Source organism: Macaca nemestrina, chromosome 2 (genome assembly GCF_043159975.1).
Source record: "Macaca nemestrina isolate mMacNem1 chromosome 2, mMacNem.hap1, whole genome shotgun sequence".
NCBI lineage: Eukaryota > Metazoa > Chordata > Mammalia > Primates > Cercopithecidae > Macaca > Macaca nemestrina.
Window position 1 is genome coordinate 162,854,137 of NC_092126.1, and position 15,686 is coordinate 162,869,822.

Sequence of the window (15,686 nt, forward strand, 5' to 3'; positions counted from 1 at the left end):
GAAATTCTCACATAGGCTACAACATGGATAAATGTTGAGGACATTATGCTGAATGAAATAAGTCAGTCCCAAAAAAGAATAATACTGTATGCTTTCACTTATATAAGTTACCTAGAGTAGTAAAAATTATAGAAACAGAAAGCAGAATGGTGGTTTCCAGGGGCTAGAGGAAGAGGAATATGGAGAGTTATAATTTAATGGGTATAGAATTTCAGTTTTACAAAGTGAAAGAGTTACAGAAAAGGACAGTGATGATGGTTGCATAATATTATAAATTTATTTAATAACACTGAATGGTACACTAAAAAAATTAAAACTAAAATATCCAATTATCACATGACCCTTCAGTTGTACTCCTGTGCATTTACACCAGAGAAATAAAAACTTAGGGTCACACAAAAATATGTACACGAATGATCATAGCTGTTTAGTAAGAATAGCCAAAGACTGGAAACAAGTCAAATTTCCTGGAACAGGTGAATGGCTACACTGTGATACATCTAAACCATGGAATATTATCCAATTCAGTATAAAGGAATAAACTATTGATATATGCAACAATATGAATGAATGTTCAGAGAGTTATACTGAGTGAAAAAGGCCAATCACCAAAAATTATTAACTGTATGATTCTATTTATATAACATTTTTGAAGTGCAAAATTATTGAAATGAAAAACAAAGTAGTGGTTGTTAGGGGTCAAGGATGGGGTTGGAGGGACAAGGTGTGACTATAAAAGAGCAATGTGAAGAATCCTTGTGGTGACAGAAATGTTTCGTATCTTGATTGTATAATGTCAATATCCTGATTGTGATATTACACTATAGGTTTCTAAGATATTACAATTGGAGCAAAGTAGGTGAAAGATATGAATATCTCTGTATTATTTCTTATAACTACATGTGCTTCTACAATTATCCCAAAATAAAAAGTTTAATTTTAAAAAACAGGATGATACTAAAGTAGAATTTGGGAGGAGATTTATAGTACTATAGGCACGTATTAGAAGAGAAGAAAGTTCTCAAATTAATTACCTGTTTCCACTTTAAAAACTAGAGAAAGAAGATCAAATTAAACCCAAGGTAACCAAAAGCAAAGAAATTTAAATGATCAAAGCAGAATTCAATGAAATTGAATATAGAAACACAATAAAGAAGAGCAATGCAACCAAAAGTTGATTCTTTGTGAGAATCATGAGAATCAATAATATTGATAAACTTCTAGGCAGATGGATAAGGAAAAAAGAGAAGATACAAATTACAAAGAACAGGAGTTAAAGAAGAGACATCAATACTGATTTCAAAGACATTAAAAATATGCCAATAAATTTGAAAATATAGATTTTTCACAATAGTTACTCATTTCTTAGAAAATAATAAAGTTCATTTGGTCATAAATATTTCTCTTACCTGAATATTTCAAGAAATGTAATTGGCATTAATGTGGCAAATAATGAACCAAAAATTAAGGATACATTCGTATAGCACCTGTTCTCGTCCCAATAGCCAAGATTTTCTGAACTGGATCAAAGGCTAATGCTGTAGGCTGATGAGGAAAACCATGCCGAACTGTCTGAAAGAGAGTACATAATACAAATAAGTCTCCAGGGAAATAAAAATTGCAATCACAAGATACCGTTATACAGCCACCAGAATGTCTAAAATTAGTTAAAAGGAAAAGAAAGCTACCACCAAACATTAACACAGATATGGAGTAACCTAAACTCATACATTGTTGATGGGAGTGTAAAATGATACAAACACTTTTTAAAAATGTCTTGCAGTTTCTTATAAAACTAAGCATACATCTGTCTTACAATCTAGCAATTCCACTCCTATGTGTATACTCAGGAAAATTAATAGTATATGTTCATAAAATGATTTGTATAAGTAAGACACTACCAGCTGTATTCAAAACAGTAAAAATCTGGAAACAGCCCAGGTGTCCAACAAGAGAATCAAAAAACAAACTGTGATATGATATAATCATACAATGGAATACTACTCAACAATTAAAAGATACAAACTACTGATAGATGCAGCAACACAAATGATTCTCAAAAACACAATGCTAAGAAGCCACACACAAAAAGTTTATAAAATCAGAACAGTAGTTGTCTTGAAGAGTTATTGATTGGAAAGGAATATGAAGAAATTTTTTTGAGTAAAGATGTAATATTCTGTATTTTCATAGCAGTTTGGATTACACAAGCATATACATTAGTTAAAACTCATAAAATGGTACAATAAAATTTGTGATTTCTCTGCATGTAAATTATACCTCAAAAATGTTAAGGAATTATTAGAAACAAATATTAAAATCTATTTAATGCTATGTATACTGAGGTGTTAAAGGGTAAAGTATACTGACATCTGCAACTTGAAAATGCATCCACAAAATAATATAGATAAAAGGGTGGACAGATGGATGGATAGATACATGATAAGTGAATATAGCAAAATAACTGTAAAATATTAGTGGTAAGAATATACATATGAGTGAGTGTTCACAATATAATTCTTTCAACTTTTCTTTCTGTTCCTGCCTTATACATCTAATAAATGGCATGTATAAAAAACCTACATCATAAAAATTAGTGAAAGAATCAATGTTTTCCTTCTAAGGTTAGGAATTAAACAAGTGTTTCCACTCTATACACTTCCATTCAATATTGTACTGAAGGTTCTATCCTATTCAGAGCAATTAGAAAAGAAAAAGAAATAAGACACATCCAGATAGGAAAACAAGAACTAAATCTACCTGCAGGGAACACAGTTTTGTATAAATGCAATCCTAAGAAATACACTAAAAAATTATTAGAACTAATAAAGGAGCTCTGCAAGTTAAGGTTATAAAACTAATGTAAAAAACTCAATTGTGAGCTAGGCACAGTGGCCTATGTCTGTAATGTCAGCACTTTAGGAGGTCAAAGCAGGAGTATTGCTTGAGTCCAGGAGTTCAAAACCAATCTGGGCAATATTACAAGACCCCATATCTTCAAAAATAAAAATAAAAAAGAGCGAGAGAGAGAGAAATTCACCAGGCATGATGGTGCACACCTGCAGTCCCAGCTACTCAGGAGGCTAAGGCAGAAGGATCACTTGAGCCCAGGAGGCTGAAGCTGCAGTGAGCCATGATCATGCCACTACACCCCAGCCTGAACAACAGAACAAGACCCCATCTCAAAAAAAAAAAAAAAAAAAAAAAAAAAAAAAAAAAAAAAAGTCAATTGTGAGATCTTTCAAGGCTATTGGAGCTACTGGCAACAAATTACTGTATAATTTTCCACTGCTGCTTATTTATAATGAGCTTTCCCCACTACACGTTTATATTTCACATCATGTTTGTTCAATGACTCTTTAAGTGAATCTATTTCAAGCATGTCCATTAGATCCATTTTTTGTTACAAAAATGCCTGACAATTGCTTAGAAACTATACGGAAAATGGGCTGGGTGCAGTGGCTTACAACTGCAATCCTAGCACTTTGCGAGGTCAAGGTAGGTGGATCACTTGAGCCCAGGAGTTCGATACCACCCTGGGCAATATAGTGAGACCTTGTCTCTATTAAAAAAAAAATAGATGGGCATGGTGGTGCATGCCTATGGTCCCAGATACTCTGGAGGCTGAGGTCGGAGGATCACTTGAGCCCGGGAGGTTGAGGCTGCAGTAAGCCATGATCACACCACTCTACTCCAGCCTGGGTGACAGAGTGAAAAAGAAACTATATGGAAAGAATTTTAAAAATTGTTCACACCTTTATTCATTGACCAAGGATATTGTTTATTGATAAGGGCACAGGGTACTTTATATAGTTGCATGATCAAGCATCCATCAATGCCAAAAGAAGAAAAATGACATTAATTGTCAGAACTAAAGAAATGGTGAGTTTAAGTCACTGCTTCAAAGTGCTTTTACGAAGATAAATGTCTTGATTCATCATGTGGCAAAATCAGGATTATAAATCCAGTGCTTTACCATTAGGCTATAATAAATGTTTTCATGAGGACTTAAAAGCGAAATTTTTAAAAAATAAAAAGTCAATTGTATTTCTGTATACTAATAATAAACTATCTAAAAATAAAATAAAGAACCCCATTTATAATAAATAGAATTCAAAGGAATAAAATATATAGGAACAAAATGAACAAAAGAAGTGCAAAACTTGTACTCTGAAAACTACAAAATATTATTTTAAAAAATAAAGAAGACCTAAATAAAAGTCATCCCAGATATTTATAGATTAAACGTTAACATGACAATACTCTCCAAATTGATATTAAAATCAATGCAACCTCTGTCAAAATCCCAGCTGGCTTTTTTGCAAAAAATGACAAACTAATCCTAAAATGTATATAGATATCCAAGAGACTCATAACAACAACACAATCTTGAAAGAGAACAAAGTTAGATAACTCACATTTTTCTATTTCAAAACTTATACAAACCTAAAGTAATCAAGAAAATAAGATATTGGCATAAGGATAGACATATAGATTAATGGAACAGAAATGAGATTCCAGAAATAAATCCTCACATTTTCAGTCCCTTCATTTTTGAAGAGTGCCAAGACAATTCATTGAGGAAAGACTAATCCTTTCAGCAAATGGTGTTCAGCAACTCTATATCCACATGCAAAAGAATCAAGTTAAATCCCTTACTTATAACATACACAAAAATTAACTCAAAATGGATCATATATTTAAATATAAACGCCAAAGCTATAAAACTCTAAGAATAAAGAAATATGTTTAAATCTTAGTGACTTGAGATTAGGTAATGTTTTTAAAATTATTTTTTAATTGACAAATAAAAATTATAAATGTTTATGGTTAGAACATGATGTTTTGATGTACATCTACACTGTGGAAAGGTAGACAATGGTTTCTTAAATATAACACCAAAAACATAAGCAACGAAACAAAAAACAGACATATTGAACTCTGTCCAAAGCAAAAACTTATGTGCTATAAAGGACACCATCAAAGAAAGTTAAAGAAAACAAATCTGGAGGCATCACATTATCTGACTTCAAACTATACTACAAGGCTATAGTTACCAAAACAGTATGGTACTGGTATAAAAATAGGCATGTAGACAAATGGAACAGAATAGAGAACCCAGAAATAAAGCTGAATACTTTGACAAGGTATTTGACCTTCAACAAAGCAACCAAAAATATAAGGTAGGGAAAGGACACCCTATTTAACAAATGGTGCTGGGTAATTGGCAAGCCATGTGTAGAAGAATGAAACTGGATCCTCTTCTCTCACTTTATACAAAAATCACCTCAAGATGGATCAAAGTCTTAAATCTAAAACCTTAAACCATAAAAATCCTAGAAGATAACATTGGAAAAACTCTTCCAGACATTGGCTTAGGCAAAGAGTTCATGACCAAGAACCCAAAAGCAAATGCAACAAAAACAAAAATAAATAAATGGGACTTTATTAAATTAAAAAGCTTCTGCACAGCAAAAGAAATAATCAGCAGAGTAAACAGACAACCCACAGAATGGGAGAAAATATTCACAAACTATGTATCAGACAAAGAACTAATATCCAGAATCTACAAGAAACTCAAACAAATCAGCAAAAAATAACAATTAAAAAATAATAATCCCATGAAAAAGTGGGCAAAGGACATGAATGGACAATTCTCAAGAGAAGATATACAAATGGCCAACAAACATGAAAAATGCTCAACATCACTAATTATCAAGAAAATGCAAATTAAAACCACAATGAGATACCACCTTACTCCTATAAGCCTGGCCATAATTTAAAAATCAAAAAATAATAGATGTTGGCATGGATGTGGCGAAAAGTGAACACTTTTACACTGCTGGTGGGAATATAAACTAGTACAACTCCTATGGAAAACAGTATAGATATTCCTTAAAGAGATAAAAGTAGAACTACCATTTGATCCAGCAATCCCACCATTGGATATCTACTCAGAAGAAAAAAATCATTATATGAAAAAGACACATGCACATGCATGCTTATAGCTGCACAATTTCCAATCACAGAAAAATATGGAACCAGCCTAAATGCCCATTAACCAATGAGTGAATAAAAAGAATGTGGTATATATATACCATAAAATACTACTCAGTCATAAAAAGGAATGAAATAATAGCATTCACAGAAGCCTGGGTGGAGTTGGATACCATTATTCTAAGTGAAGTAACTCAGGAATGAAAAACCAAATATCATATGTTCTCACATATAAGTAAGAGCTAACCTATGAGGACACAAACGCATAATAGTGATATAATGGATTTCGGGGGTTCAGGAGGAAGGGTGGGAGTGGGATGAGAGCTAAAGACTACACATTGGGTACAGTGTACACTGCTCAGGTGATGGATGCCAAAAATCTCAGAAATTAGCACTAATGTACTTAGCTATATAACCACCTGTTCCCCAAAAACTATTGAAATAAAAATGTGAAAGGATAATCCACAGAATGGGAAAATACTTTGCAAATCAAATATCTGAAAAAGAACTTATATCCAGAATATATAAAGAACCCTTAAAGTTCAATAAAAAGACAAATAACCTAAATTTAAAATGGGCAAAGGATCTTAACAGACATTTATTATATAATAAATAAATAATATATATAAATGGCCAATAAACACAGAAAGATCCTCAACATCATTAGCCATTAGGGAACTGTAAATCATATCAACAAGATACAACTGTGCACCCACTAGGATAAGTATAATACAAAACAGATATAATAACACATGTTGGTAAAGATGTAAAGAAGTTGGAGCCCTAATACATTGCTGTTAGAAATATAAAACCATGCAGGCTCTTTGGAAAATAGATTGGTAGTTCCTCAATATATGAAATACAGAGTTACCATATGATTCAGCAATTCTACTCCTGGGCATAAACCCAAGAGAAATGAAAACATAAATATAAACAAAGCTCTTGTAATGTTCATAGCACCATTATTCATAGCAGCCAAAAAGAAACAACTCAAATGTCCATCAACTGATGAATAAATAAAAAAAAAATGTGGTATATCCACACAATAGAATATTATTCATCAATTTTAAAAAATGAAGTACTGATATGTGCTACAACATAGACGAACCTTGAAAATGTTATGCTAACTGAAGAAGCTAGTCACATACTACATGATTCCATTTACATGAAGTGTATAGAATAGGAAAATCTATAGAAAGAGAATTTATATTAGTGGTTGCCTAGGGATGGGGGTTCAGGGTAATAGGAATTGACCGTTAATGCACACAACGTTCCCTTCTGAACTGATGGAAATGTTCTAAAATTGATCGTGGAGGTTGTTGCACAACTCTGTGAATATACCAAACACCACTGAAATGTACACTTTAGGTGAATTGTATGGTGGGTGGGTTATATTTCAATTTGAAATAAAAGAATATTTTTCTCCTCAAGAACAGCAAATAATATTATGACAAAGTATGCAATAAAAAGTTGAGATCAGTTGGGGTACCTAGTTGATTTCAAAAGAATCAAGGACATCAACGGGAATGATATAGATGCAGTAGAATAAAAAGGCGCAAAAACATAGAACACAGTTTGAAGACAACTAAAAAACAACTTAAAAAATTCTCAGTTTTAGACAAAGTCAAAAAGTGTTCTTGAAATATTATAATTAATGCTCAGTGAAGTAAGATAATAGTAGCAAAGCTAGTAAAAAACGAGTTTCCTAAATATCTAGCTCTTCTTGATGCTACTTTGCTTTGCTTGTTTTCTTTTGTTCCACTCTCCCTTCAAAATACTACAGGAATGAAGTGAAGTGGCCAACGTATCAATAGCTACAAAAATCTATCTAGATATTTGAAGCAAATAAATACGTAATAGAAAGAATTGGTTACAAATATGTGGAAGGGTTGGTCATATTACCCTAAGGTAAGGAAGTTGCTACCACTTCTGAGGATGAAATACGTAAACTGTACTCAGTGCTGATATTGCAAGAGGCACTACCAGAAACAAAATGACTTTTGCTTCCCCTCTACTTTTTAATCTGGTGTAAGTGCCTCCTATTGGCAGAATCTAACCAGAACCCAGCTACCAAAAAAATCTGAGTATTTTAGTGTAGTTTTAGTTTTAGTTTTCTTAGTATAATTGGGAACACAAAGGGACCAGGATAGAACTAACAGCAGTACTTTGGCAAAGCAGAATGTATATTAGGCCTGATTGTCCAGGCTTAATACTATCATAATACTGCAAAATGGCCTCAAAACCACCTGTGACAGGGACTGCCTACTGTTTCCCAATGTCTGCATTTTTCCCTTCGTCTATACTAATAGAAGTTTTAGTTTAGCAGGTAACAATCCAGTTGAATACTATATTTACCAGCCTCTATTGCAGGCTAGACCAGATTGTGAACAAAGAAAAACAGAAGAAATGATATATAATATATTCTTAATGATAAAGGCAAATATTCTATTTTTCTCACCTTCTAACTGATTAGAAAATAGATACAATAGCAGGAGTTAGAACAGCCACCTTAGAATATGAGATGGAAGCCATATATTGATGATGGCAGAACAAGATAGAAAGATCTTATTGGATTATTGACACCACACAATCATTGAATCAGTTCAAGGTTGCTTTTGATTGGACAGATTCATACAAGAAAGATAAATTTCTGTATTGTTTAAGCCACAGTTACTATGGCCTGTTACAGTAGCCTAACTTGCATCCTAATACATACCCCAACCATTCATTCTTAAAAAGAAGTAAATATTAGATCACCAAGTTAACTTATGAGGAATGCTTCCCAGTATTGATCATCAGCCTAAAAAATGAAAAAAATAAATATGGCTTTTGATTCTAAAGGCTTCTAGCATGCTACCATATTAATGGTTGATGCTGTGAAAGTTGCAGATACCAGAATGAAATCACTTTTAGTAGATCCAAACAAACCAAAGCTGGAAAAGTAAAAAGCATGAACAGTTCACACTTGCATGTCTGAGATAAAGACTGTCTCAAGGACTTTCTAAAACAACTCCAAAAGAAATTCTTTTTTCAGTACTGCTATAATTCATATAAGATCCTCTTGAAAGAACACTTGCCCAGTAATAGCGTTTCCAACAAGGAACTGATGCCAACTCTGGTTTTGAGTCTTCAAAACCAATGACCTCTATTTCCAAGCAGCTTATGTGAACTTCTCCTTTTGCCAATACCAGCTTCCCTTTACTCTCGCCTCTTCAGATGCATACATGGGTTGGCATGGCTATGCATCTCAGGTTAAAAAAACTTCATTTCTAATTCCCAAATAAATTCAACATATTTGGACATATTTTTCATCTGATTTTTTTGATTGACATTGCATATATATATCATATCCAAATAATACTGATATGCCAAAGCTATCATTTCTACATTTGAACACAGAACTTCTAGAAGCATTGTACCAGCTTTCACCTAATAACATTAATGTAACCATTGCAAACTACCATGTATAGAAAATAATAATAATACCTATATGTAACAGGGAATAGAATATTCCAATTATGCAATACATTTATTTTATTTAAAAATTATTCTAGGTAGAAGATTTGCCAGTAAATATTTGTGATTACCTAATATATGCTATGCCTTCTCTGATATTAGGTTACTTGTCTGGTGTTTGGTCTACAAATGTTACGCTCTGGGTAAAGTGTGGATTGGGGCATATCATTCCAGATCTTGAATTCAGAAATTGCATATAAACTGTCTCAAAATTTATGCAGTGAGTCATGAATCAATATAATTTGAGATAAAATATCTGTAGTAAGGAACGTGATGGACACAACATATTTTGCCACTTTGGTAAGCAAAAGCCAATTATTACTGGAACTATGGAGCAACTCTCATGGTTGAGAAAGGTCCCTCAATTTCAATGATACTTGTTTTCAATAACAGCCAAATCATTTAAACCTTGAGTTTTTTAGGATTATGTGTGTATGTTCACAGCTCTTACCTAAATCTGATGTCATCTTGGGTCACTGAAAGTATTGCTGAATAATTTCCTGCTCTCTTGGATGAAAGAAAAGACTCAGTAAAAGGTCTATAATGCATATGACACCATAGGGTGGCATAATGGTGATAGAAATAACAAGTTCATATGAAACTCCATCACATTGTGATTGAAATTTAAAAAGTAAGATTGTTCTGTATGCACAAGTGTGGCAAACTACCTGCTCATGTAAACTGCCACTGGTCATTGGCAATGGAAGTCTTAGTACTAGTTTCTCAGTAAGACTTACAAATCTCTTGAAATAATAAGAAAACTAAAAAAAAAAAAAAAAAAAGAAATAATAAGAAAACTATCACATTCAAAGATCCAAAAGGTAAATTAAAATTTTTAAAGAATAAAGTACTAATCCACTCCCATTTTATATTTGGAAATATATATAATAGAAATGGGATATATGTTCATTAACTTATTTTTTGAAATTTTATATCTAACTTTTTTCTTTTCTCATGCTAGTTTTATTTTTAACATATTTTATCATGCACATAGTTTAACTAGTCATATAATTCCATAGGACATATTAGGATAATTAAAAGTCATATGTCTCCTTCCCTCTCCCATTTCCTACTTCCCATATGCAACCACTTTTCAATCTCTTTTGTTCTTTATTTTGGTATTTTTACCTAACGGGTCTCAAAATAACATTTTTACATTGCTACTTGCTAACTTTTCCAAAGGAAAAAAAAAGGATTCTCTTTCTCACCTACCCCTATTACACATACAAGCATGCTTTCCATATTCCCATCCTCCAAAAAAATCCTAACTGTTCAGTCTCTACCAACTGCTACTCTTTTACTTTGCCACACAAATGTTTTTGTTCCCTGGGGCTAATTTTTTTTTTTAATTTTCTTCATTTCCTTAGTTTTTATGTACTTATCACTAAATCAATCCCAAACTCTTTCCCCAATTGCCCTCATCTTTCAATATGCTAAACATCAGATACACATATTCAGAGAGAGAAGAGACAGAGGAAAAGAGAGAAAGCGAGACAGAGAGAAAAATAAACTCTATAAGATACTAACGATCCACAGTTAAAAAAAAAAAAAAAAAAAAAAAGAAAGAGAAAACAGTTGTTTCATGGGTCCAAGGCAGAAAAGATGGATGGGCTGCTGCAAAGGGCCACAAAGGATGAAAATGTTATTTTGAATATAGCAGTAATTTCACAAGAAACTCATCATATTTTATAGTCTATGTAACTTCAGATTGTTTTAAGCATTATAAAGCAAATGAAGACTTACAAATATAGGTGCAAAACACTAAATAAGACACTGATAAATGAAAACCAGTGATGTATCCAAACAATGATAAATCATGGCCAAACACATTTTATTCCACAAATGTAAGTATAGATATTAAATATATATACCACAAATGTAAGTATAGATATTAAATATATAGTAAATACTAGAGTAAATACTCCAATCAAAGCAGCTCCAATCAAAGCAAAATATTAAAATTGTTCTTGAGATATATAAACAAATAATTACTTCTTGAATACTAAATTCTGATGGGATTATTGTCACAGCTACAGTATAAATTGATAACATCAGTCTGTATTTCTAATAGAATTATAACAATTGTATTGTAATTTCTAGTATTTACTAGTATTTACTAACTTATTTTACCATTTTCCTTTCCTTAATTTAAATTTTGAGTTTTCCAGACCCTAGCCTTTAAATTTTGAGAACTTCTAACTGCTTACAAACTAAACCTTGGCAAGATACAGATACAGAAAAGCAAACGATATTCTTCATCACATAAATGTCTTTGCAAATGTTGTTTCTACAAAGGAGTCTTACAAGACAGCTGTACTTTACAGATTGCTGCTACCTCTTGTGAATGTAATCTTTAGTCTCTAAGAAATCTAATTCTAATTGTTTGTTTTACTTAATTTTTTCCCCTGATAATAATTTTTAATTGACATAGCATTTTCAGAAAAATATAAATATGAATTAGTTTTATTTACAAAGCCAGAAAATTATTCGTACTTTTTCTCTTTCATGGAAGGGAAAATAAAATTTAAAATATATATCTGTTAGATTTCAACAAGAAGTTGAATAAGGATTTGTATTGACATTATTCATTAATCAACAAATTAAAGAATAAAACCATGATTATATCAATAGATTCTGGAAAGGCATTTGATGAAATTTAGCAGTCAATCCAGGTAAATATGTGAATTAGGATTAGAAGAAAATGACATAATGAACATAACAAAAATATACTAAACAGCAAAAAACTATAGTCATTCCCATTAAAATCAGGAATAAAACATATATATTTGCTATTCCCATTATTATTCGACTTTGTTTTATAAATTCAAGCTAATTCAGTAAGACAATAAATTGAAATAATGCATATAAATACAAGAAAATAAGAAACAAATTACTAAAAATTTTTTGGAAATAAAAGAATGTGGTAAATTATCTAGGTAGAAGATTAAAACAAAAACAAAAATCAGTACCTATTACCTATACTAGCAATAAGCAATTACAAAAAAAGGGAGGAAATTCTTATTTATATTTCTAGCTGTAAATTTGAAGTCTGTTAAATTTGTAAAAACTCTAAAAGCAAAGGTTTTGTTCAATAACATTGAATAATATATTTTCTATTATATAAAGTGGTTAGAAAGACAAAATACTTTTCACTAGCTTGGAACTTAGATTAACCTGTTTTCATAATGTTCATTAATAGCAGGATTATATTCATATATCTCAATGTTCATTGAATACTACAGAAATTACAATACAATTGTTATAATTTTATTAGAAATACAGACTGATGTCATCAATTTATACTGTAGCTGTGACAATAATCCCATCAGAATTTAGTATTCAAGAAGTAATTATTTGTTTATATATCTCAAGAACAATTTTAATATTTTGCTTTGATTGGAGCTGCTAATAAAATATCTTTTCAAAGTATCTTCAAATAGCTAATAGTCATAAAATTATTTATACACAGTGATTAAACAAATGAGGTCCTAAATGTTAGCATTTTTCACAAATAAAATATTCACCTATTTATCTTCTCAAATTCCAAATCAAAGCCTTACTGCTACATAAAACATTTGTTAAAATGCTAAGCCAACACCACAGCTTAGGTGTTTTAAATGCTTGTGTTTAAATGCTTATGGGAGCATATGTGTACTGAATTCTCCTTGAAAATAATAATCAGCTCACTGTGGAGACATTTAATTTTTCCTTTTTTGAACAGATTCTTCATTTTTATTCAAAATTATTGAAAAATGATTATGGCACTTTGGTCTCCCCAAATAAGTTCTAAACTCCATTATAAACAGGGACCATGCCTTCCATTTGCCCCCTTCACTGAGCCTAGTGATACAAATAAATATTAATAGTTAGTGTTTTCCAGTTCATTGATATGATTTGTGTATAAAAGCAGTTTTTCCTTCAAAACTATTATGTCATATTTTACGAAAGGTAAATAATTGTAACAAAGTATTTAGTAAATATTTAAATAAATTCTTTATCTAGAATAATGTTTAAATCAATATATAATTATCTCTGTATTCGGAGCTGCTGTCTCAACTTTCCATAGTAATGAAGGCACATTTAAATTGTTTTTAAAAAGTTCAGTAGCTTTCATTCTCACCCTTTTCCCACTGACCATTCTTGTGACTACTGTCACCATATTAAATTGAATTATATAATGCTAGGATGTTAGAACAGAATGAGCACCCACATTTGTACAATATTTCATGCAGTTATATAATTGCCAATACGCTATGCATACTAATATATTATTAAATCTAGTGACTATTATAGATTAAAAGTAGATTATTCTTTACTCCCTGTGTTTCTTCCCTACCATATTAATTACTTGAGATCAGAGATTCTATTGTTTAAAGCTCAAGAGCCTTACAGGCATTCAAAATACTACTTATTTTCATCAAAATTCATATATATGAGTAACTTTTATCCTGTAGTTCACACTGTTAATATTACCCCAAAAGTCTTAGACTCATGTTTGAGATAATGCATGTTAATATGCTTTGTAAATTGAAGATATTATGTAAATATAAGTTTATAGTACTTAAAAGAAAAGCATCCTTTCAAAATACGAGAGAATCAAGTTCAAAATAAATTCATTTACCATCTCTAAACTAACTCATCATCTCTCATACTATCACCTCCTTTCATAATATTATATATATATATATGTTAAAACATACCTTCAAAGAAACACATCAAATTATATATATTAACAGGCCCAATTCTTGCTATTGAAAAGTATATATACATATAAATATATAGTGACAGAGTAATAGGAATACCAGCACACTAATAACATGAACTAACCATGGGTATAACCCCCAAAGGATATCCAATTCTATCACCTTTATTATTCAATAAAGAACACAAGACTGAAAGAACAGTCTCTCATGTAGCCAGATGGTGCTCTACAAATCAATTCCACTGTTTTTTTTTTCCACCCCTAGGACTCATTTTCATCTTCTTATGTGATTTTACCATCTGGCTTACATATTTTATCTCTACTCTGGACCCTATCAACAGCCTCAGAGTCTTCAACATCCTTGCCTCGATTTATCATACACCTTGACCTCATCATTCTGTCCTCTCTTTCAACTCAACAAATCATCACTAATTAATATCAGCCTCAAATGAACACAGTCTCATCATCATACACTTCTAGACTCTTAGGAACTCAAATCTGGTATTCCATTTCGCAGTATCTTTTATGGTCATGGCTTCCACTCCATCTTTCTTCCTGCCCTAGTACTTCCACTTAAACTCTCCTGCTTGTCTGAAACTTTTATTTTCTTCCTAGCTACACTAACTTCTCTCCCCAGAGTATTTAACATCCAAACACATTGCAAGTTAATACTGTATCACATTTGAAAAACATAAATACATCTTGTACTGAATCTATTTTATGTGTCTATATAGCTATCAAACAACATTATATGAATTTAATGATCTTTCTCATTGATATATAATAAAAATGGAAATTAGCAGTAATAGAAAAATATTTGGCTTTTGAGTAAAATAAAAATCACTTTTAAAGAAAATGAAAATCTTGTGAAATAAAATTACAGAAATAGAATGACATGTAAAAATATTTTGTTAGAAGTCAGGAGATGTAGTTCACTTCTCAGCTCTGTCACTGGCAATCTAAACTGGACACATTACTTAATCTCTCAGTTTCTTCATCTATAAAATAAAAGAGTGAACTAGATCATTTTAAGGTCCCCTTCCAATTCCATCTGTACTTCTAATACAAATACATGTACCGGAAACCATGTTAAACTTATAGACACCTGATAGGTATTTCTATATTTCTCACCAATAGTGTATTCTTAAAAGAAACAAGGATGGGGTTATGCTTAATGTTATATTCGATGATTGAAAAAGATGAGTTATCTAATTATGGTGTTAAACTACTAAAGATGATTTGCTGTTGCTTTAGTCTGATTCTCTCATGAGCTACACACTTGCATTTCAAACAGTCCACTGAGATATCAGGTACTGTTGCTATTTCTATAAATATAAATAGCTTTTAGGTATCTGTGGGTCACTTCTTTTCCTCAGATGGGACCTTCTTCAATTTCCAGTAGTGAACAGAGGAGGGGGAACATTTTGAGCATCCATTATAAATAAAATAAAATCTAAATATACAATCTACT

General features: G+C 31.4%; 1 protein-coding gene across 4 annotated transcripts in view; it reads right to left on the reverse strand.

The window, feature by feature from the left end:
* Positions 1-15,686, reverse strand: part of LOC105470313 (syntaxin binding protein 5L) — a 493,614-nt gene that overhangs the window by 447,172 nt on the left and 30,756 nt on the right. For all 4 annotated transcript variants that reach the window (XM_011722169.2, XM_011722172.2, XM_011722170.2 and 1 more), the window contains exon 3: positions 1,475-1,572. In XM_011722169.2, coding sequence (XP_011720471.1) covers positions 1,475-1,572 — 98 coding nt within the window. The remainder of the gene's footprint in view (positions 1-1,474; positions 1,573-15,686) is intronic.